The sequence below is a fragment of the Catharus ustulatus genome, chromosome 9, assembly GCF_009819885.2.
Source record: "Catharus ustulatus isolate bCatUst1 chromosome 9, bCatUst1.pri.v2, whole genome shotgun sequence".
Classification (NCBI taxonomy): domain Eukaryota; kingdom Metazoa; phylum Chordata; class Aves; order Passeriformes; family Turdidae; genus Catharus; species Catharus ustulatus.
Genome location: NC_046229.1, coordinates 32,547,920 through 32,572,815, shown reverse-complemented (window position 1 = coordinate 32,572,815; position 24,896 = coordinate 32,547,920). Strand labels below are relative to the sequence as shown.

The window sequence follows — 24,896 nt, the reverse complement described above, 5'->3', positions numbered from 1 at the left end:
TCAGGCCCTTGTGGTGGGAAACCCCAGACTAATGAGACAGCAAACTTCTTATAAGGAGAGGAGGTGTTGTGTCTGGAGCCTGGTTTGTAAGCAGCTCATCCCTGTTCTCCCTGCAGGGGAGCCAAGCCTGTGCTACATTCATGATGAGGATGGTGTGTGTGAGCCCTTTGAGAAGACAAGCAGCATGCTGGACTGTGGTCCACACACTCCTGAGGGATATGTGGATCTGTGGGCAGTGAAAGCCTATGCCTCCCGACAGGATGCCAAATCCTGCCCTGCTTCCTTAGCCACTGGAGAGCCTGTTGTGAAGGTAGGTGAAGGCATGAGCAAAAAAAACCAAACCAAAATGAAAAAACTTTTCTAGCAAAGCCTGTGCTGGGGAAGGAGCAAACAAAATCAGCTCTGGCAGCAATCATCAATTGCTACCTTCTCAACCAGGGACTGAGTGGAAGACCTGGGCATTTCTCACACTCCTCTTGCATCAGTCCCTGAGTTCAGGAACTGCAGTTCATGGAGAGGTGCTTCATCCTGGCAGGGAGCAACTCCCCCAGCCATGCATTTCACTGAACAGTAACCACCCCATCCCACCAGCCAAATGCTCCACTTGGAGCATGCGACTTGCCCCATGTTGGCTTAAAAAAATCTTGTAAGTCTAATACCTTATAAGGTCAGGGCCTGAAAGGATGAAATCACACACACTTCAGCATCAGTACTGCTCCCAAGTCTTCTGATCTGAAGCCAAGGAAAAATCAATGGGAGAATTCCCATCTTTTGTATGGGCTTTGGAGCAGAGCCTGGAGGGGATTTTGCTTGATCACTGTTAACGTGGTGTGTATGTTCTTTGCTAGCAAGCTGAAGAAAGGCAAGAAATATGTAAAGAGATGTCATTTAGCCCTTTACACATATGTTTCTACTGACTTGTTAGGAGGAACAATCTTCTTGAGACCTGCAGCATGATTAAACTGCCTAGATGTACATGCTAATGAGGTGCCTTGGGCTTGGGTGTCTGTTCCTTTACTATTACACCTGTATCTTCCAGGTTTTGTCTGCCAGGCCTGTGGGCATGTCTGGGATTCCACAGGGCATTGAATGGAACAGAAGAGTGTTATTCAGGCAAATGAATCACACTTTGTATTTCATGAGCCCAGCCAAAATCAGATGCCTGGTCTCACCTGCCCACTCAAGCTTGGCTCATTGTTTGTTACTCAGTCCCACAGACACCATGAGATGCTTAAACAACACATTTACAGCACTCCAAAATGGCAAAGGTCTTCTGTGCACATCTGTGGGCAGTGAGATGTCACTTAGGAAGCCACATCCTAACTGTCATCATGCTAGGAGCCACCTTGGGGTTCTTCTCAACACTTGTTGAATCTTCCTTGAAATTTTTTAGGTGCAGTTTTTCTCTCCTTTCCTTGCAACCTTCTGGCTTGAACTAAATCTTTCCTTTCAGGTATGTAAATCCAACCTTCATGAGGTGCCAAAGGACCTTTTGCAGGCCGCTTGGTTTCCCTGTGCTCCCAGCCAAGAGAATGCTCAGGACCCAAATGAGAAGATGCTCTTGGGTGATGATGAGGGAGTTTGGCTCAAGGTAAGTGAGGGTGTGTGGTCAGGCACAAAGGATTTGTTTGTCTTTACCCAACTCTAGTGACAAAACCCATGCTTTCCTGTAGTGTAGGAGCTACAGCAACCTTTGAAACTACTTATGTAGTATTCCATATGCTACTGCACTCTTTGTAAATCCCAAAATACCTGTGTCTGGATCTGACATAGTTGCCCCATTCCCACTGTGAACAGCAAACCCAACCTGGGGCAGATTGCCAAGAGGAGGACTGTGCACGAAACCAAAATACCACAGAAATGCCTCGAAGCTGAGAAACAACTTGCTCCTGACTCTCCACTGCAGTCAAGCTGTGCTTTAACACCCCCAAAGGGTAGGCACAGGTGGTGTTTAAAGTCCTAGTTGCCTTTGTTCCCCATGGCTGGGAAGAGCAGCAGAGGGCAGCTGGATATCCTCTGCCATCCTGAGGGGTCCTGAGCACCCCTGGGTGCTGCTGAGCACCCCAAGCCCACAGCAACAAGGTCCTTCCGATGACTCCAGACCAGAGGTGGCACTTCTGTGCCCCAGAATGCTGGTCCTGCAGCTCAGCAGGGGCTCGGGGCTTCCCCTAGGAGGGGGAAATAGGTAGAGGAGAGGGACAGAGGAGAGCTGAGGGTTAACCCCCTGGGATTTTAGTGTTCAGTTTCTGACCACAGGCACAGTTTAGAGGTCTCGTGGCTGTTGCCTGGTGTTGCTGCTCTCTGCACTTTGAGGGGCAGCTTACCCTGTTTTGTTCAAGATTCTCTAGAGAAGGCTCTTTCCCCAGATGCTCCGATAACTCGGTGAATCATCAAACCTCAGTCATTAAACATGGGTACTGCTCCAAGGTCCTGTGTCTCTCCAAAACAACTTCCTTTAACCTTCTTCTAATTTTTCCTCTCTTCCTTGTCTGCGTGCTCTCAACCCACTTTGTAACTTCAGTCTCTGGCCATGACAAACTTGCCTCCTTTCTTCCCTTGCTAAGGAGAAAGCAGTAATTCTCCCCCTTGGTCTTACCTAGATGAAAGCTTACTTTCCACTTCTCAGCAGGGGTTAAAACATGTTATAGTTTTATTGGAGCTTGTGGTCAGTTCTCTTCCTCTATGGATGTTTATACTAAAGACTTTCATTACTGCTCTCTCTAGGAGTGCTATTATTTTCCGCCCATAAAATTATTTATGGACTAGTAATAAATATGGGTTTTTTTCTTTTTTTTTTTTTTTTTAAAGAGTTGGCCTGATTGGTAGCATATTGGGTTAGGAAAGATGCCTTTTTGTTGACTATTTGCCTAGCACAGCTGCCTGCCCGGACAGGAATGGTGCTGTCGATGCACATGTGTACCCATGTGCACGAGGTGTTTGGTGTCCTCCAGCTCCCAGGGCCATTTTAAAGCTGTTGCACCTGTGTCTTGTGGGTTAGAGCTGCACCACAAAACTCATCAGATGGTAGGAATCACTTCCTACAGTGTTTCTGAAGATATGGTACCAATGAACAAGGGGAACAGCTGGGTCAAAGGATCATGGAATGGTTGGGGTTGGAAAGGAGCTTCAATGCCCTCTAGTTCAAACCCCACTGCCAGAGACACCTTCCACTAGACCAGGTTGTTGAGAGCCCCAGCAGACCTTAAATGTTTCCAGGGATCCACAACTGCTCTGGAAAAGCAGTGACAGAATTTTCCCATGCTCACTGTCATGCTGTATTTAGGTTTGGGGTAAGAGGTATGTGTGTCTGTGCCACTGAACGGAGCACCTGCCATGCCCCTTGAGTCTGTCTGCACATGAGAATCATCACAATTTGCAGATCCCTGGCTATGCTTTGTTCTCAGTTTTTAATACATCTAATGAGGAAAGACATCAAAATCACTTGTAAGCAAGTCAGGATGTGTAATGCAGGAAATTAAGTAAGAAAGAGTGGAGAGGGAATGGAGAAAAATTAGGAAGATAGCCTGCTGTGGCCAAGCACATAATACGTAATGAAAAGGATTAGGATGCTAATCAAGGCAGCTGCTATTGGCCTATCTTGGGGCAGTGCCTTTCACCTTGTGCACATGCACTGTGGGAAGGGAAAGACTGAACTCTCCACCTCAAGATGTGTAGTTCAGGGAAAGCCTCATCTGACCTCTCCAACTACCTCTCCTCCCCTGAGGAACCACACTTGGAGGTTGGGTTAAAATCATCCAGGTCCTTGGGACTTCACAGCTGTAACTCTGTCTTGGGGGGCTCCTTGTCTGAGAGCATTGCTGGCTCTTCTCTCTTTCTCTTCCTTCCTTCTTGCTTTCCTGTTTCTTTTCCTTCCACGCTCACTTTTCTGACCATGGGAGACAGTGGGGATATACCAAATAAAAACATTTGAGCCCTCTGCTTCACTCCTTGCAGCCAGGCAGCCCTGTAAGTGAGAAAGCCCTGGCTAAGGGAACTAGGAGACAGCAGTGGTGCCTTGCTCATGGGGCTTTTGCTGCTGAGCAGCTCCCTGCAGGGTGGGACCCCTGGGCTGAAACCCAAGGTTTTCTCCTGTTCCCGTGTGTGAACAATGCCTGACATAGCATAATCCACCCTGAGGCTAGGCTGCCATTTCAGATTGCATGGCTGTCCCCTCCATTCCCACAGTCTGCTCCTTGGGTTGTGCCTAGCCAGCCAGGACTTGTCTTCTTTCCAAATACACCTTTGCCTCGAATTTCTGAACTTCTTCCACGCCAGCATTCTACAAAAACACTGCATTGGGCAGATCTTGATCAAGCCACATCTTGGCACTGGGGGGAAGAGGGGGTATGAGGGTGGGGGAGAAAAACATTTCTATCTTCTTACTTCCAAAGAACATGTGCTCTGCCATGTTTGATGCCATGAGTTTCCCAGCTACTCAGCTGCCTTCAGGGTTGCAGACAAGTGGCAAGTTACTGGCTCTTCTGGCGGGCAGGGCTTCTTACCACAAATCCATCCCCATGCTGGACAGTTTGCTGTTGCAGTGGGTACTGGGGACATTCTCTGGGCTTGCTTTCTTTTTTTTTTCCCTGTCTCTTTTGAGGGCTTTTTTATTGGAAATATTTTGGTGACAAGGCTGGTAGCTGTTTTTTCTGGGTGCCTCACTTGCCTGGCCAGGTCTGTGTGTGGTCGTGAAGCCTGGTGAATGGGGAGCAGGAAGGAGATTATCCAGGTCTTGCTCAATTTAAAGACTAGCAAATGTGGATGCTGTGAAGATGCTGTAAATTTGTGTCAAGGTAGAACTGAATAGGTGAGGAGAAGACTAGTGGAAGGAAGAAGGGGAACTCAGAGGGAAAGGACTGTTTTGGCTCCCTTCCTTCCTCATCCCCTCCTCTCCACCTCTGCACCCATTTGCAACCCTGCAAGGTCTCTGACCCCTTATGCCTGCTCCTGCTGTCCTACTGCTCCCTCTTTTTCCCTCTTGCCTATGTGGGCTCTGAGAAGCTGTATTTGGTGGACCTGCTCTCAGAGTGTCTTCTGCCCTCTTTTCTAGGTTTGCTTTGAGAGACCAGCAGTGCCCACCTCCCTCCTGCTCTTCCTGGCCTCCTCTGGCACTGTCCCAAGCCAGCAGCACAAACCAGTGGTCACTGTCCAGCTGACTGACACAGAGGGACAGAACCATTCTTTGGGTGAGCAACTTATGGGCTGTGACGCCAGTGGGGACAGCCGGAGCCACCACCATAGCTGTGATCTCTCACTGCTGTCCCCTGCCCCCGCCTTGCAGGATCTTCTGCCTTCCCAGCTGGTCTGTTGGCATGTGGGGGGAGCAGATGTAAACCAAAAGCAAATCCCTGGAGCTGGACTAGTCACTTATTTCTTTGCCTTGTCCGCAGGGATGTACGAACTGTTGTGTCAGCACAACCCCATCATCATCAATGTGACCCAGAACCAGGAGGACCCATCCCCCCAGGTTGCTTCAGTGCTTTTCAACTTCTCCTCTCCACTTGTGGGCATTGCAGCTGTGGCCTTGAGGACCTTGGCTCAACCTGGCTCTTCTGAGCCCCTTACCACCTGCCTCCTGCAGCACGAGGAGGGATGTGACCATCAGTGCTACAGGTATGGATGGTCTCCTCAGGGCAGGTTCCAGTGGCCATCTGGGGTTACTGCTCTCCTCTGGGAATTTGCATTTGAATTCTGCAGTTTTTATCTTCTCATTTGAGTGCTTTGTGCCTATCCTCAGATGGTTTTTGAGGTATTGTTGAAAGAGCTACTATAACGAGACTTGATTTGCTCATTTTTCTGGAGGGAATGTGAAGGCAGAAACCAGATTCTGTGCATGGCCTCTGCAAACTGTGCTAGGACTGATTCCTGGTGAGAAAACCGAGAAAAGTTTGAAAATGGCTGAGAGGTTATCACTGAGAGTTTTTGCTAAAGCTGAAGCATTGGCTCCATCTCCATCTGTTCTGGTCTTCCTTGTGCTGTGGAAAGTGGAGATGAAGCTCTCCTCATCCTCTCTGTTCTCACTCCCTGTCTATCCAGGCCCCTCACCAAGTCTCACACGGCCCTGTTGAACCTGGTGATAATGCTAACAGTGGCCTCAGCACTTTAAATCTGCTAAGTCTGGCTTTGCTTTCGGATCCCAGGCTCCCTGAAGTTACATGCATGTCCTGATCCAGGGCTCCAGTTCTGTCAGTTACTCAAACCACACCACTGGGAATACCAATTTTGGAGTTGAGTTTTGCTGGAGCTGTGGGGTTCTTCAGCACAGGAGGGATTTGTCTAGGGTCATCTCATCGCTGTTCTTGTCAAGCTCATTCTGTTGATGGCCTGGATGGGTGAACATCCCTGATAACAAATGAGTGTGTGCATGTGCTTGTCTTAAAGCCTGTGGGATTGTGGTACAACTGATTTATGTAGAGTTTTGGAAACCATCCTGAAGTTGCTTTTTGCTTTTTTTTTTTTTTTTTTTTTTAAGTGCATGTGTGATTTATACAGAAACATAAATCTTAGTGAGTCAGTATATAAATATTACTCCCAACCTTACATTAAAAGATCAGTGTTCACCTGAAATGCAGTGTGTTTCCTCCTGGTAGCTGTTACACCAATGTACCCACATGCTTCTAAGACCCTGGCCAACTGATATGGTTTTTCAATCACATTTTCTTATCCTCCTTCCCCTGAGAAGTGACTACAAGGAGGAAAAGACTCACTGGACACAGCTGAGCATTTACTGAGGATGAGGAGATGCCCATATAGGGGCAAGCAGAGAGAAAAATAGATGTTTTCCTCATAGAAGTCTCATTATAGCTGAAGAACAAGTCCATTCCAGTGTTGCCAAGGCACACCAAGCTGTGTTCCTTTTCCAGGGGCATAGCAGGATCCTCGTGTCTCTTCTTCCTCTTGTTGCCCTCCCATGGTCTCCACATGGCCTTGACTTCACAGCAATATGCTGAATTGCAAGATATGTGTGTGCCTTTAGCAAATACTCAAAGTAAATCAGATTCCCAGGGTGTTCAGAGTAGAAAATTCTATTTAGAGTATTGATCCTCAGAATTAAAGTCTTGAATATTTGGGGCAGGGGGTTAGGCTTACAGCCTCAAGTAGCCCCACTAATAATAAAGGATGTTCCTCTTTTAAGTCAGGAAACATTCAAATATGCTCCCTTTATATATTTTTAAAATCTGTTCTATCTCCAAAAGTAATGCGTTGCAGTATTTTTAAAGATTAACAATTTATTTCCTGTGAGGTAGGTGGACTCTGGCTGTGGGCAGAGGGGGAAATGCCCTATAAAAACCCAGGAATAGAAAATCTTCAGAGGCTGAGAGACATTTGTTGTAAAAGATCACAGAACATCCATGTTCTTCCTGTAGAGAGTTGAACTGACAGTTTGCACGCACGCAGCCTCACGTATACAATACGTGCATGTGAGGGCTTCCCTAAAATAACCTGAGAAAGGACAGTAACAAAAGCAACAAAGAAATGAAGTTTCCACGCTTCAGAAATGCTTATTGCCAAAATAATAAATATATGACAGGTTGGTATTTCTGTAGCATCTTTCATCTTGAAGGATCTCGCAATGCTTTGCAGGCTGGGGAAAGCACAGAGATTGTGTTTATACCTGATGAAATGCAACTTTCTCAGGGTCAGGATGGAACAGGTGTTTGACTCTAGAAAAGTGCATGCTTGTTTTGAAGAAAGTGTCACCTTTTGCTTTTGGCCCCACTCAAGGTGCTGAAGGTTGGTAGAGCACTTGCAGGCCAAAGCAGTGCAGTGTTCTCACTGCCATTACCAGGAGCCCCTCTCTGCTGTCTCTGCCAGCAGATCAGGCGCTCTCTGTGCATTCTGCTCCCAATCACATCCTTATGAGGTCAAGCAGAAATCAGACTTTTAACATGTTTCCGCCCAGGAGACCCAAAGTCTCCCAGCTTTCATCCCTTTTTCTGCATTTTTTAACTGAGCCGCAGTCCCTCCTGTTTAACTTGGTACAGGCTATACACTGAACCAGGGGAACATTTTTCATTTCCTCTGTTATATGTATTTTTAGCTTGCTTTTATTTTTACATGTTTTATTTTATGTTCACATATGCTGGGAAATGTCTGGGTGGGTTCACAGAAAAGGTGCTACAAAAGGCAGTCTGCTTTGTGTTTGTATTTCCTGTGTGAAAGCTTGCCTCTGCTTCCCCAAAAGGGTGTGTAAGGCATCAAGGGGAGTCTGGTTTGGATTCCTTTAGTATAGAAAATGGATGTGAAGGAGAGAAAATTAGATAGAGGAGGGAGTTGTTTACATATTTTCAATTGATAAACTTTATTCAGGAAAGAGGGCTGTTTCCCAAACAGGTTTTGTTTCATTTGTTTTCTTTTTTCCAGGCACCAAATTTATGCAGGGTCAATTTATGAGCTGCGTGCATGATGGCATGAAGATTTATGGGCACCCTGGGTAGACACGATGGTGTCTTATTTCACAGAAATGTAGAATAGTTTGGGTTGGAAGGGACTATAAAATTCTGATTCTTTGCCTCTGGCATAGGGTGCCCTGTGGATCAAGTCCCCATCTTGGAAGGGATTTAAAACATATGTAAACATGGGATATGGGTTAGTGGTGGCCTTGGTACTGCTGGGTTGATGGTTGGACTTAATTTTACCAGACTTCTCCAGCCTAAACAATTCTGTGTTTTTAGGGTCCTGATGACCACCTTTCCTGGGGAATGGGCTCACCTCTGCCTTTGAGACCCCTAGAGGTGCTTCTTCTCCAGCATCAAAGCCTGTGGACCTCTGGCACTTCTCTTGTGGGTCTCTGACTGGCTGATGGACAGCAGTGCCCAAGACTGTGCTCCAAAGTATATTCTTAATTTTAATTAAAATTAATGTCCAGCTGGAAGGCATCACAGGTAACCCTTGGAGGGCCAGACACCATTTCATGGACTACCCCATCCCATTTGCTATCTGCAGTCTAATAAGCTTCTTGAGATTATTACTCTATATATGGGGTTTTTCTGGGGATGATCAAGATGTCTTCTGCCTTTCCCTGAAATTAGCCAGTCTTGCCTGGGGAAAAAATATCTTCCAGCACAAGTTTTTCACCAATTTGGTCTTGAGTCAAACATGGTAACTGAACAGCTTTCAAACAGGGTGCTCAGTATCACCTCATGGAAAGGGCCACCCAGTCTGATGCTCTTATTCTAAGCAGAGTTGACCCCTGATACCCGTGAGTATACCTGTGAGTTACAACATTCCAAGCTCCTGTGTCCAGCAAAGAAGGGAGCAAACATTGGGACCCCAGGTTTGCAGCAGAGCCCTCGGTTTTCTGCTGCAGTCAGTCTCCCCCATTCTGCCCTGCCCTTCCTGATGTCAGACACAGGGATTTTTCACGGGGGCTGAATTGAATGCATCCTTCAGAAGGTTCTCTTATCTCCTGTCACAAGCTGCAGGAGGTGATGAGTCCAGCATCTCCCCTGCTGAGCTATTCTCATATCCAGTAACCCTCTCTGCTGAGAAGGTGCCTCTGATTTCAAGATGAAAGTTGCTACTTTTACTCCACCCTTGTCAGAAAGGTCTGAATGCCTTCTGCCAACAGACAACTTTTCTGTGTCTGTGTGTCTGTACAGAGCCATCAGATCCTCTCATTATCACCTCTCTGTCATGATAAATATTTTTTCCTCTTTAAATCTTACAGCATAAGTCTTGCATGCCAGCTATGGTTTCTGCTTGCAGCTCTCGCTTGAAATCCCTCTGCTATTTTTATGTCTTTCATGGTGATGGATGTGGTTCAGAAATTAATTCCTCTGGACAAGATGTGAAAATGAGGCAGAGTGTGGTCCTGTGGAGATCGGATATGGATAAAGATGTTCTTTGGGTACGATCTGTCCTGGCTTAGATTTGGAAGGTGATTAGACTGAACCTGACATCCCATTCAACCTCATTTTCTGTGGCTCTCCCCAGCTATTTTGGTCTAGTGAACAACAACAAAAAAAAACATGGGAAGGAACTGTCTGGAAATACTTTATGTACTCTTGCTTCTTTTTTCCCCTTTGCCACTATGGCTGTGGAGGGGCCAACAGGTCATTTGATGTCTTACTGGTGCTTTTTCTCTGTCTCTGAGGCAGATGACAACAGATGACTCACAGGGATGTTATTTTTTGCCAAGTTTCTTTTGGAGTCACGTACAGAAGCAAGCACCTTTTCTTGAGATGGCAACCTCAGTGCAGATAGCAATCAAGAAGCGTCACCACTGTTGGGTCTCTACATGCAGCCTGCTCCCACAAGGATGGTTACCATCAGATTTACTGGAAAAGTGAGACCTTTCACCTTCACGGGAAACATGCCTGAAGGGAGACATTCCCAAGTATTTCCAAAACACCTTTTCTCATTTCCTAGCAATTCTCTTTTGCTAGATCACACTGGGGTAAACACCTTTTATCTCACTGATGTTGAGTGTTACAGTCCAGACTCCACCAGAGTATGTGCAGGGATGACTTTTAATTTCAGGAGATTTGGCCAAAGCCTTTACTTTTCTGTCAACATCTCCTATAACCCCCTCTCCCAAAAATTTGCACCATGAGAAGAACTTGTAAGTTTCCACTGTTAAGAGCTGGAGCTCAATGATAAGGGATGTTTCAGCAGCAGTCTTGGGGTTGAAAGCTTGACTGGGCACTACAGCAATGTAGAGATGATTTATTGTAATTTAGACACCTGCACCACATTTTGACTTGGCTTAGTTTGATGTGGGTAAATCCATCAGTATTTTCTGTGTTGCATTAAGTAATTGTTGTAAAACATGAAATTTCAGCTTTTCAGAATTTGGGATTTGTCACAACAAAGTAGTGTTACCATACTAGCTTTGCTACCACTGGCTTAACAGGCTCTAGTGCTGGTGGCTGTCTGCTTTTACTCTAGAAGGATGAAGGATCTCAAAGGAAAAGTTTTGCTTTCGTTTATAGAATTGTTTCCATTTCAGAGCAAAGCTCTTACCATTTGGGCCATCACTAGGCAGAATTTCACAGATTTCCAGACCTGAAACTTTCTTTGATGTATAAGTTATGGGACTTGGTGAGCCCAGAGCATTGTGCAGGCTTGTGCTGACATGAAATAAGTTAGGAGAGAAACCTTGGTATTTAGTAAAAATGTTGTTGACAAATCATTAGTTTGAGCTTCAAAAGATGCTGGGATAGAAGTGGAATTTTTTTTTTTTATGTCTCAAGCAGAAAATAAGTAAAAAAAATACTGGCTTGCCCCACATCTTATATGACCTGAATCAGAAATGGGCAGAAGTCAGGAGTTTGCAGCTGTGATACAGGAATTTTATTTATCATCAAAAACAGAAAGAGCTCCTTCATGCTGAGATCAGAACTGGGCTAACTGCACCATTTCCTTGTCCAACCTTTGTTAGGGTGTTCCAGGGTCTGGGAGCTGTGATTTATTCCATCACTTTACCCGAGCCCTGGGATAGCATGTGGATCATGATGGGGCCAGGTCACAGGGCTTTTTTCTCTTTTGACCTGCCCTTACTCACCATCAGGCTCAAAAATGTCCTGGCCCCAAATACAGCAGTGATAACAGTGATGATGCTGATAAAGGAAGTAATCAAGGCAATGCTTTTTGGTAGGGTTGATATATATTTTTTGAGATTATTGATATATTTGAGAAAATTGGACAGCTTTCAGTGATGTGAGCTCCTCTTCAGGTCTGTAATAGCAGCACCAGACTTCAAAGCAAGGTGTAGGATGAGCACAGCTTCTCAGAACTTGAGCTGATTTGTCTCAGATCATTTCCAAAATAAAATCTAGTGGGTATTTGTAGGTATAGGGGTCTTGTTAATCACAGAGAAAACAATGCTAAGTTAGTCATTGCTGGGGACAAAGAGAAAGGTAACTATTCCAACCCAAACTTTTCTATTATTTCTAAAATATATCTACATGCACATACAGAACATGTGATGTAGAGAAAAATATTTTATGACCTGTAATTATCAATCTCCTATGCGTAACTACCCTATATAACAGTTTGTATTTATAATGCATAAGAAACTTGCTGATATCTTGATCTACTTTCTACCACATTGCTGGTTATGTTTCTGAACTGGTGAAAAACCAAAACGTCCCTGGTAGCGCTCAAAAGGATTAGCACTTCATTTAATTGTTATTTAATAACAGCATTGTCCCAACTGCCAAGGCTGCCCCAGACAACATGCTGTCTCTCCATCAGCACCAGCAGAGCTGCTCCAGCAAAGCACTTGGCTTGGGTGCATCTGGAGGGTGCTATGGCACATTCTTGAACCACTGCTGCGATGAGCTCGTGCTCCAAAACTCAACACCCTGACCATCAGCTGTGAGGGTGGGGAGGCCCTGGCACAGGTTGCCCAGAGAAACTTTGGCTCTCCCATTTCTTGAAGTGTTCCAGGCCAATCTGGGGCAGGGGGGGAGATTGGAGCAACCCGCTCTAGTGGAAAGGTGCATCTCCATGTTGTACTCATGACTGGTGAGGAAGGGGATGGAATGGAGAAGCAAAGCTGGAAGGAGGACACATGTGTCCAGAGGCAAGCACACAAGGAGGTTTAGGACAATGGCTCCATCAGTGGGCAGTGGAACTAGGGATGGGAGCAAGTATGAGCCAGGGGCACAGGCAGGGAGCAGAGCAACTGCCCAGAGAAGGTGACTGCAGGAGGGGAGGGGAGAGGGCTACAATTGGTAACAGATGCCCTCAGAAGCTAATGACCTGACAAATGCTGCACTCATAAAACAAATTCTTTAAAAAGGAAGCAAATGGAAATATAAGCTAGTGAAAGAATTTGCAGCAGCTGCCCTGAAACCATTTCTCACTTCATAAACAGGTCTGCATTGAAAAAACAGTCCCTTTCTTCTTGTTCTCCTTTGTGGTCCCCTCCTGTGCCCACCGGCTCGTTCAGGGCTGTGGCCTGCAGGTTTCCACCATGTCTTTGGCTCGGTGGACTTGTCCAGAGTCAACAGCACATTGTGTTCCCTTAACGTCTGCGTCGGCACCAATTTGGTTTTTTCAGGGGTTTGTTTTTTTGTTTTTTGTTGGGTTTTTTGTGTGTGTGTCTTTTGTGGTATTTCTAGCTCTGTGCATCCTTGGCTGGAAACATTGAGTAAAGGCAAGAGGCAGAGGCCTCTGCCTCGCTGGGAGAAAGGCAGTGCCTGAAAATGGCAGTCCTGTGCCAAGCAGGGAGCAGAGGAGAGCAAGGCATTCAGGTACAACTCCTTTCCTTCACTCCACAGTTATTGCCTGAAGCTGCAGCACCTCTGCCCCTGACTGAGGAGGGCTGAGATCAGGTATTGCACTTATGTCACTTGATAGCAGATAAAGCCAGACTGATGGATAACCAGGGCTGTTGTATTGTTGTATTACCCTATGTCTTGTCCCAGTTCCATCCCAGGTAATTAATTGACTGGCTGCATTTTACTTTGACCAACACTGGTTCTCCTTATGGAATTGTGATGCTTAAATAATCAGTAACTAGTGGCTGTTCCTCGGTGGGAAGCTGCTGCAGTGAATGGGTGATGCCTTTCAGACTTTCCTGGGACCTCTTGTAACTTGCGGTGGTGCCAAGGGGAAGGTTACTCCTTCCTTTAACTGCATCTCACCTTGGAGGCCACAGTTAAGGCTGTAGAGCTGGACAAGTGTGTGTTGAGATGGTCTTGATCTCAAAGAGGCTGGCATCAGCATGCATGGGTTTGGAGTGCTGTGTTGGCCTGTGGGAAGAGCAGAGGTGCTGAAGACCATCAGGGCAGAGGGGGAAGGTGACAGGAGTGGGGTTGAGGAGCCAGTTGTATATCCAGCTTCTCCCTTCCACCACAGGCTGTGGTGTAGCTGTATGGATATGAAGGGGGACTGCGCAGGATCTGAAGAATGGGGATTCCTTAATATTTGCAGGAGTTTCCTCTTAGCTTTCCTTGCAGTTGGAGAATCATCTGTAGATTCTCCAGTGTCCTATACAGAGTCTGACATATATGATTCAAAAGTTATACAAAGATATAGCTTCTGCCTCTCCTCTCCTTGTCACCTCTCTCCTTCTGTCCTCTTGGTCTACCTGTAATGAGCCCCTTTGGTGCTGGGCTGTGTGCACATTCTGTGACTGTGTGCCGGCAACACAATTTTTGGAATATTGTTGAGCTGTGTCTCCTTTCATCAGCTTGAAAGAACATGGTGGTGGTTGGTGGGAAGGTGTGGGCTGGGGTTGAGATGAAGTCCAGCTAAGACAGAGCTGGGATAAAGTACTCTCCAGGCATCATTGTCAGGAGACTTCAAGCCTGGAAGAAGCTGGAGCTGAAAGGGGTAAGTGTGCATCTCTAGGCATCGGTGACCTGCTGAGCATTCATTCCACACAAGTGCCACCTGGAGAGAGCCCTTCCTTGCTGAAGTAGTCCTGGGACCCACTGGTTGATCCCTTCTCTGTTCTCCTCCACAGCTGTGCCCATGGGGCCTGCGTAGGATCAGGAACCTGCACGAAACCACTGCTTGTTCACGCTGCCACCCTCAACTGCAGCTCAGATGGTCCGAGGCATATGAGGTGTGCTGTTTCCTGTGAAAAGGGCTTCGTACTCCACTCCAGTGGTGGGAAGAGGCTGGGCTCCATGGAGGTGAGTGGGCCTCAGGGTAGCCCATGGGACCAAGACCTAGATAAAAATGATTTAATCACCCTGAAGTGGTTGGGGAGAACACAGACCCCTTCTTTCCTCCAGCCCCAACTTTCTTGCTTCTTTCCCAATGCATCCTAGCTCAATGACGCTCCAGTGCTGGACCCCCTGCTCATGGCTGGTATTTCTGCTCTGGACATCCCTCTCTTACCCTTGCTGCAGTCCTAGTTCTCCCAGTCCAGTGTTGTCTGCAGAGCACAGCTCTGCCAGGCTGAAAACTGCTGCAGCACATGTCACAAGTCAAGGTGATGCACTCTAGCAGAGGCAGAGGTAGATATTTCTGCTCTTCAGATGGGCATTTTTTTGGAGGGTTAAACATCCCTGTGATGTTTTCTTTTTTAAAGCTGAAGTTAGTGGCTCAGGAAGAAATGAAGTCTTTGCACAGCAACTATATTTAGAGGCAACTGAGAGCACGGAGAGCTTTTCTTCCTTTGTGTTGTGTTGCAATAATGGCACAGAGGTCACCGTGAAAGAGTTTGTCCCACTTTCCAGAGGGTTGGGGGTTACCTCATAAAAACCAGGAGCCAGCGCAGCTCTTAGATCTTGACTGAGGAGCCTGGGATGATGTGTCCTTGGGAACTGAACCGCCTTGACTGCAGTCACCTTGGCAGGGGTGTAGGCACACAGTGTCCTGTCCTTAGGCCGTTTCTGGAGGGGGGAACAAGAGTCTCGGGGGCTGAGCTGGTTTACATGCCAGACTGAGTGAGACTGTGAGTTTGCTTGGGGCAGAGAGACAGAAGTGAGCTGGTCCATGTCAGCAGGGTGACATTTCCTCTCCTTGGAGAGCTGCTTGTGACCCCTGGCAGGCAGGTTTCCTGTGCTGCAGTGTTGGCCAAAGGAGAGGTTGGGCACTGGGAAGTGCAGTAGGGCAGCTGGAGATGCACTGCTCATCGCTGGGTGGTTGTTAATTACATGGCCACTGGGTCTGTGGGGCAAGGCATGCCTAGGGAAAACAAAATGTTCCCATTCTCCGAAATGAAACCACACAAAATAAGTGTGCCTGGGGTGACAGTTTTCCTGTGCTTGGCAGTGAGATGAGAAACTTTTGAACAGAGCATTACCAAGTGGCTGTCACAGCAGTGGGCAGCTTGTAAACTGCCTTCCCCTGAGCCCTCCAGTGATACTGCAGTGATGTCTGACATGTAACCCTATTCAGAAAAATGCACACAGCTCTTCTCCTGAGCATCCTCTCCACCTAGTTCAGCTACACTATGACCCTGCTGCATGCTTGGTTGTGTCAGACTCAAATTTAGCGACGTCCTTCAGAGCCACCACATCTAGGTTCAACCAAAATGTACTGGTTTTGGAGGATAGGTCATGTGTTTAGCTGTACCAGCAGTGTGACTGTACTCAGCCAGTGAAGGGACATCAGGAATATCGGTCTGCAGCCCCTGGCTGCGGGCTGCTGGGCTGGAGTTAGCAGTTTGCAAATGGAAATCACAAAACAATTGGAGTTGGAAGGGACCTTTAAAAAAGCACTTAAGTGCCCCCCTGCCTTGCAGCTAAGGAACACCTTCCACTAAACCAGGTTGCTCATAGCAAACCATCATCCACCACTCAGTTTTGATGAAGTCTGTAGGACATGCTGACCATATTTAGTGGTGGGACCATGGTAATTTTTGATCTCAAGCAGTTTCCCAGCTGAGTAAGAAGGGCTGTATAATTGGGATTTATAAATGAGGTAATATGATTTCAATGGGGTCTGTGGGCTGAGGCATGAGGGAATTGGTACATTAAGGGAAAAACAATCAACAGAAGAGCTCTCTGACAACAGTTGAAGTAAGACTTGGTCTTTTGAGGGGACTATTGCAGCACATAGAGCTGGGAATAGCTTAGCTCAAAAGGTTTCAGTGAATCTTGAAGGGAGTTTCCTTTTTTCCTTAATGTGGACTGGTACTGCCCAGACAATGTAACATGCACAATAGCTGGGTTGTTATCTCAAGGCACACTTGCTGCTCTCACACCCCACACATCTGTGAAGAGGTCAGGTCTTTGCAATTTGTTGTCCAGAGTGGGGAGAAAGGGCACACTGGGGGAGGAAAAATGTTGGAGAGCTCTCCTCATCCTGGAACCTGGGTCAGACCTTTCTGCTGTGGTAGCGCACCTGTAGATCAAAGCTCTCTTCAGGAGTCTGATGGAGCTTTGCTTTTTCTGCAGCAGGAGGTGGTGCTGACGTGCAGTTTGGGACAGTGGGACAGATCTGTGACTTGTGACCCTGTTGACTGCCGTGTCCCTGACCAGTCCCACGTGTCCTATGCTGAGTTTTCCTGCCCTGTGGGGACCACCTACCTGCAGAGATGCTCCTTCTCCTGCATCCCCCCAGCCAAGCTTCAAGGTATGGTCTGGAGTGTCAAGATATTTAATCACCCTTTTTGATGCTGCCTTTTTGTGCCTGTCCCAGGCAGTTCAAACAGAGCATTGCTACTTGGAATTTCTCCCTCATCTTGAATTTGCCAGCTGGATGGGCTCTTGAAATACTTCCTGAAATGATGTGTGTCCTTCCCCCTGGAGCGGAGACATCCTAGTGTGGGGATAATTCCCTCTGACTCCCATCCCTGGCAGGTAGCCCTGATCCATCCACCTCAGGGTGTAGCAATGTCCTCTCCTGATAACTGGTCCAGCCTCCAGTATTACAGTGATGGAGACAAGAAACATTCAGGCAGACAGAGAGGACTTCAGAGAGCCAGAAGTGGCCAGAAGTGGCTCTGTACCTGATGGCTGTGGGAAGGCCTGTGGTTCAGGGGGGCTGGGGCTGTATAAAGCCATAGACACTGATGCCCACAGCTGTAGAGCAGTCTGGGAGATGTTCACCACCCGGACACACCATGGCCTGGCTTTCATTCTGCCAACTCCATCAGTAGCCACAGGAATTTTTTAAGCCAAGTCAGAGAAAGAGAGCTACTGTTCTGTCTATGCAAGGGCTGAACTGGATGGGATTTCAGTGGTAATTGCCTTGACAGCTTCAAGCATTGGGACTTTGTGAGTTTCCACCAGTGCCTTTGCCTGGAAAAATCACATACAACAAATCATTTTTATGAGTGACCTATTTTATGGAGACATTTATAGCTGAAATGTATGAGAATTGTTTACTTCTTTAAAAAAATTTAAATCTAAGGAGCAAAAACTGCAGAGAATTAACATCTCATTTCATGACAGGGAGGATGGTGGCAGATCCCCAGAGTGAGCTGATCAATTGGTACCATGTGAATGTCTTCTCAACAACACAAAGTGATGTTTGAAGGAGCTGTAGAGCAGCCTGGCTGTACCACAAACATGATGATCCAAACCTCTCACTAGGAAGACTCCCATTCCCTCCAGTCCAGCTTTTATTCCCTTGCTCATCAGTTCCCAATGAACTATCCATCATCCACACCATGTGGGTGATGTAGTCCTGGACGCTTCCTGCAGGCATCCAGAACTGTGCAGTTTTGGCCACCCATTTAGCTGGGTCTATCAGGGACAACAAAGAGCTGGACTGTAATACTCAACCCAAACCTCTGATGGTGTGTGGTTGGAATTCCCAGTCACACCAGTGAAGCCTCCCACATTTGTCCTTGTGGCATTTTCCATCTTCCTGACTTTCAGGTTGCCCAGAGAGGAGGTGCATTCCCCATCCCTGGAAACATTGAAAGCCAGGTTGCGTGGGCTCTGAGCTACCTGATTTGGTGGAAGATGTCCCTGCCCATGGCAGAGGGAGGATTGGACTGGATGGCCTTTAAAGGTCCTGTCCAGCCCAAACCATTCCACATTCTATGATCTTGCACTGCATCTGTAGTAGGGTAAGGCAGCTTGAGCAGCATAGGTAAGGACAAGCTGCAAAAAGCCCTTGGGGGGGAATGAAAGTGGGCTGAACTCAGTATGAAAGAAAGCTGTCTTACACAAAGGCCCCTGGCTATCCTGATACACAACAAAAGAGGGCAAGTTTAAGGGAAAGATTTGGGGAGATTTGCAGGACCAAGATCCTTTCTCCAGCCTCTAGAAGCTGACTTTACCTTACTTTTGTCTGCATTCAAGTATTTTCTGCTACAGCCTGACCAAGCAGGTGATGCAGTCCATGGTCTTCATGTTCATTACCCCATTGGTGTCAGTTCCACTTTAACAAGAGGACTTCTGCTGTTTGCTCTGAGCTCCCCTCGGCAGGACTCTATTCCTGGCTCAGCTGTAACCCCACACACTGCTTCTCTTTTGGGGTTAGGAACAAACCAGTGGCTCACCTGCCTGGAGGATGGTCTCTGGTCCCTGCCTGAAGCCTACTGCAAGCTGGAGTGTGACTCGCCTCCCGCCGTGGCCAATGCCAAGCTTCTGGTGCCTCGGTGCCTGCAGGGGAACCACGATGTGGGTTCAGTCTGTCGCTACAAGTGCAAGCCTGGATACCACGTGGCTGAGAGCACAGCAGACAAGCCTAAGAAGTAAGTCAGTGGCAGGTGTATTGTCACCATTTCTTTTCTCCTCCCAGTGTGCACAAGGAGCAGAGGTGAAAGGACAGTGGCAGTCTCAAAGACCTGGCTTGATAGGTAGAAGGCAGAGCAGCTTGCCTGCTCACACAGATCTGTGATCTGATTACACAGATTTCTTGAAATGCAAGAGGCATTCCCTGGCCTGGGTGAACCCTTGCACACACAAGTGTGTTAAGTACTTTAACCTGAAACAAGATTTTCCTGTGCACCTCAACATATTTGTCACTCTGTGAAAGTTAAGCACCAAATTAAGTGTTTGCAGACTCCCAGGTAATTAGACATTTACAAGATGTTGGCAGATTCTTGGAGCTTCTGTCTTTTCTAGAAGCAATAAAACAGAACAGAGGCACTGTAGGAATGAATGGCTGCCTTCTGTCAGGGTTAATGTCTCACCCACTGTGCCTCTTGGCTAAATTTAATCTCTAGCATTGGCATTTCAATGAGAGAAGATTTTTCCTGATGCTTCGGGGAAAAATTCCTGGTGGTTCACTAGCCCTGCTCTCAGCCAATATCACGATGCTGGGGGGTAAAGCAGTGTTTTGTCTCTGACGCCTCCAGCCAAAATCCCCATTGAGTTTGGTCACTAAAGATTCCCTGGCATTGGCTGGGTCCTCCCCAGAGTCTTGATTCTATCCCAGATCAGGTAATTATGTGTTAATTGTTTAATGCCCCCTTCCAGTTTTAATTGAATGCAGACTTCATCTCTTCTTTGCTCTGGGGTAGAGTTGTTGTGCAGTGGGAAGCAGTTGCCAAATTTCTTGCCCAGTAATGAAGGAAGTGGTTTCTGTAAACAGCTTTTCACAGTGTTAGGAGCATTTCTTGGGCCAAAGAGAGCTGAGCAAATGATGATTATGGCAGTGATCACATGGACTGCTTTGCAAACTCTAGAGCAGCTTTTGTGCCTGTGGTGCTTCAGGCACTGGGCATTCAAACAGATCCACTCAGCTTGAAAAGTTAGGCCCCCTCTGTCCTGCTGCAGCAGCTGCTGGTAAAAATGATGACCCCTGGGAGATCCCAAGGCTCCTCTGATGTGTGAGTAACTTCCATATGGGTCTGAACAGCCTGTGAGAATAAGTCAAGGAAAATCATGCAAAGCGGTTTATGTTTTCATAGCGATACACGTTGACATTACATTTTCTCCTTTGCAATTGTTGTTGCTGCTATTTTCTCAAACATCTCTGATGGTGGATTACAAAAATGACATTAACAAAACCAGAAATAATATTGCTTTCCTATGCAGATTAACTCCTATGTGAGTGGCCCACCCCAAGCAAAAATCTTTCCTCAGACTTGTAAATGTCATTGTACCATCTTATCAGGAGCTCTTGCTGTACACTCAGCATGAACACAAACCCCTTGGCGTGGTGTAGTAGTTACTAGCTAGTAAGTCAGTTCCTGGATTGCTGGAAATCCTTCTGGTGTCTCAGCCCTGGAAAGGAGAGAGCGGGAGCTGCCAGAGTGAGAGGTTGATCTCTTTGATCGTGCCAGTTTTGGATAAAGTGGTGGGGAGTTCTGGAAGCAACCAGGACTGATGAGGTGCAGGTTCCTGATGTGCTAGTGTGAAAGTAGGGTCTGAGCTGGTGATTTGGACATCAGTTTTTTGGGGTCTTCTGCTGTCTCTCTGGGTTCAGAAAACTGAGTTCTTGATCTATTGTCTCCCTGTTGTCCACCAACCCAGCAAGCACAAGCCTTGCTAAAGGATTTAGTGCTATACAGGTGTCAAGGTACATAAGGAAACAAGACTCTCTATGTGTAATATATATTGGTCAAAAGCATAATCTGTGACTGACACTGAAGATTCCTCATGCCCACTAACTAGCTCACACTTGGAAATAAAGTCAGGCTTTACTTGAATTATTCTTTTAGCTCTAGCTTTGCTCCTCATGTAGAGGTGCCCACCATATGCAGGCCTGAACCATGGATGGGATCCAGCTGTCTCCATGCAAATGAAGATAATCTTGTACACAGATGTTCGTGCAATTACCTCACTTCTGTTTTTTAGTTGAATTTTACTGCAGGAGCAGTAAGGATGCTTAGAAGGTGCTGAGGTCATAGTTGAAATTTATTTCCCATAGTTTAAGTGGAAGAGAAACGTGATGAAGAAATCAGTTGTCTTGGAGATGCTTTTGTCTATGAACTTGGGTGAGGAAAGGCTCTTGGGAAATCACTGCTTGTCAGTAAGGGATCCTTGAGGAAATACTGATTGTATAATCAAGGTCCTGCCAGAAAGTTGCTGCCTTCCTGCCGACAGGTTCATCTGACTGACAATGCTGACATGAAGGGTAAAGCTTCTTTGACTCTTCCTAAAGGAGAGCTATTAACAGCCTGGAGAGGCCATGTAACAGCCCGTCTTCCAGCTGCCAAGCTACTTCACTTCTAATTCCAAAGTAAGAGTAACAAGGGGAACTTAACATATGCATTTGTGCTTTGTGATGGGAACTTTCTGGATTCAGGCAGAACCTGTTCCAAGGCAGTACCAACCCACACCACCTGGATCACACGAATACATGAACTGCCAAGGAGAAACTTCAGCATCACCCAGAGCTGTAGCATTGATAAGTGCTTGCCTGAAAGTCAAGGGTCAGATAGCTTGGGGAAAAGGGCGTCACCCCCACAGTGCTCCTTGCTGTTGCTTCCAGCATGAAGTGCCATCTGAAACAGATCTCTGACAGGAATAGGCAAGATCAGGTTGGATGGGGCTTGGAGCAGCTTGTTCTAGTGGAAGGCGTCCCTGTCCACGGCAGGCCAGTTGGAACAAGGGAATCTTTAAGGTCCCTTCCAACCCAAAACAATTCCATAATTGTGTGATAGTAGCTAGGAGATCTTTTAGAGGAGCACTCTAATGTTGAGAGGATGCTCTCAATTTGGGGCCCTAAAAGGTCAGACCCTTCAGGAGACTTGTTTCCCTTGCCCATTGTGGTATGATTCCTTGAAGAGAAGAGATTTAGGGATTTCAAAGCTGCCTTTGTGAGGGTTTGAGCTCCTTCTGCTAGCTTGAGGGAATGAAACAAAGAACCATTTTGGTATTTTCAGACAGATTTGAAAGTCTCAGCCTGTATTATGACCAGAGCTCAGTGGAACCTGAGCTTTCATGGAGATGTCAGCCCCTCTTCCTTCTCTCCCTGTTCAAAATCAGCAGAAACTATGGAAGAAGGAGAGAAGGTGGGAGAATGTGGAGGAGAAAACGGAGGCAGGAAGGAGTTAGCAGACTGGGGACTGGAAACAAAAAGGTCACAGTGGGACAAGCAGAACAAGCCTAATCCTGGAGCACTGCAGTTTAGGAGGGCACCAGGCACACGTGTGGTGGCACAAAAGCACACACTGCCTCTGCCTGTATCTAGCCCCTTCCAGATAAAAGGCAAACGCACACAGCTGTGGGAGCCAAAGAGCCAGGTAAAGAAAACCCAGGCTGTCAACCAGGTTCCTGTCACTTCCACCTCTGAAGTCTCTGAGCATTTACAGCCCAGGTTGTCCAGGCTGTTTGTAGGGAGCACAGCAGTGGAGGCTCCTACACACTGGTGCAGCTTTCTTTCAGTTTACTGACAAATCTCTTTCCTTTCCACCTATTCTTTTTGAAGCCGTCTGTCTCCTGACATAGGAGATGAGGCTTTAGGCTCATTTGTCAGCATTCCTGCACAGCAAATCCACTCCCCCCACAGCTGGCTGCCTCAGAAGATGGCTGGATCCCTGCTGGGCTCTGCATGTTCAGCTCCTGGAGCTGGGCAAGTGCTCATGCCTTCACCTCAGATATAGCCATTGCTGGCTTCAGACATCTCTCTTGCCTCCTCTGTCCACTAGGCTTGCCTGGTTGGAGGGTTGACTCTGATTTTCCTGGCTTGTTAATCCTCAAGAAGTGCCTCTAAACCAGATCAGAAGTTGGAGGGTGGGAGGAGATCCAGAAATTTCAAGCTTCTATGAACTTGTGTGTGTTTTTGTATATAGTTCTGTTTTGGCTTTTTTTTTTTTTTTAATTAAAAATTTATTCCTTTCTCCATTCTAACACATGAACTGCTTATTTCATATATGTGGGAATGGTCCACACCCTGCCCTCTACCCCAGGGTCAGCCTGGGCTAACTGTTTGAAGTCCCTGGATGGATGCTGGCAGTGGGTTAAACCTCCAGAGTGAGGTGGTCTGGGGTGCTGCAGGTTTTGGGGGAGAGTTGTGAGAGGCCATGCAGGGCACTGGCTCTGACTGGGATCACTCCAGCACCACATCAAAATGAGAAGCCCCCGTGAGGATGATGGGGCTGCAAACCAGAGCCTGCACCTGAGCAAACTGAGGCTGCCACAATGTGTCCTCCCCTTGCTTGACCCATCTCCCCAGGCCTTCCTGGGCACAGGGGCTCTGCCATGATTTGGAGAGCAACAGGGAAATGCAGTGGCCAGTGAAAAGTCATGTGTGGCTGGGATGCTCCTGATCTTTAAAGGAGTTTGCTCAGTACCTGAGTTATTGCTGTTGCAGTGACTTCACACTACCGGTTTGTTTCTATCTCTGTAACCCCCAGTGCTTTACCCCTTCCAAGTCCTGCAGTTGGATCATACCCTGTGAGCCAGGAAGTTTAAGAAGGGGGAAATGCTGCTTGTGGAGCTCGGCATCCAACATGGATTAGTACTTGGAGCGTGTCTTCGCTTACCTTTAGACTTGGGCAGAGCAAAGCATCCAGTCAGATTTGGGAGAAAGCAAAGTCTGATGGGGACATCTTGCAAGCCAGTGACTATCATCCTTATGGAAAGGGCAGGCAAACAGAAAAGTTAAATGGGGAATGGAATGAAACCAGAGATGCCTACAATGGAATCCAGAGTCCCTCTGCCTCACCAAATTTCTGAAATCCTTCATAGCTGCAATTCTCTTAGTTAATTCAAGGCTGCTGCTGTAGAGGTGATATTGCAGCAGCCCTCACTGCTCACGTGCTAGCACCACAGCCATCCTCACTTCTCAGGTGGGCTGGAGGGAAGATTTATATAGAGATCTGTACCAGTGGACTTGCTGCATCCATTCCCTATCCTGCCTCCCTTTGTGTCCCTTTGTGGGCTTTGCTGGAGCCCACATTCACCTTGGCAGGAGCCCATTGCCCCTTTATACAGTCTTGAGAAAAAACAGATCTCTGATTTCTGGAGGGAGAAGGGGACTCTCCAAGAGCTGCAAATATGTAAAAATTTGACAGTGCTGCAAAAACCTCTAAAATGTCTCATCCAGGAGTTCCAAGCAGAAATCTGACAGGGAACACCCCTGGTCTGGCAGTGGGGTACAAATGGAGTCCCCTTGCTTCTCCAGGCTGTGTGACCGTGCACCATGTTTGGAGGCGCAGCTGGGTGGCACCACACGTCATGATCCTGCACCAGGTGTTAGGGGGGCACATGTGTGGCCCCACACTCTGTCTGCTGCCTCTCAGAACAAGGGGCAATTTAGTGCCTTCCCCTGAGGGTTTCTCTAACCCCTGGTGACCCCCTCCACATACCTGTGGCAGGCTGTAAATACCCTAACCTGAAGCCCTGCCTGCTGGCACCTGTGGTGGGAGAGAGCAGGGGCAGGCAGTTGGAGTGTGCTGTCTAGTAAAGGAGGGCAGGAGTAGGAGGGAAAGTCTCATTAAGGACGGAGCAATCAGCTTGGGCTCAAGTAAAGCCCATCAGGGCAGTGACATGTGCTCTGCTGAGAGAGTAGTCCTTGGCCAGCCTGATGCCTTACCAATTTTGATGCCTCTGTGTAAAAGATGTGGTGTCTCTATCACTGCCAGGGACAGGAGACTGAAAAGTGGGTAGGCTCTGCTCCTGGACATTTTCTTTCTTTCT

The 24,896-nt window shown here is 47.2% G+C and overlaps 1 protein-coding gene across 1 annotated transcript in view; it reads left to right on the top strand.

Moving 5' to 3' along the window:
- The window catches only part of PAPPA2 (pappalysin 2), an 87,258-nt gene that overhangs the window by 43,184 nt on the left and 19,178 nt on the right, over positions 1-24,896 (top strand). Inside the window, exons 10-16 of the mRNA XM_033067612.1 lie at positions 117-310; positions 1,454-1,591; positions 5,051-5,186; positions 5,391-5,613; positions 14,420-14,591; positions 16,806-16,983; positions 18,844-19,057. Coding sequence (XP_032923503.1) covers positions 117-310; positions 1,454-1,591; positions 5,051-5,186; positions 5,391-5,613; positions 14,420-14,591; positions 16,806-16,983; positions 18,844-19,057 — 1,255 coding nt within the window. The remainder of the gene's footprint in view (positions 1-116; positions 311-1,453; positions 1,592-5,050; positions 5,187-5,390; positions 5,614-14,419; positions 14,592-16,805; positions 16,984-18,843; positions 19,058-24,896) is intronic.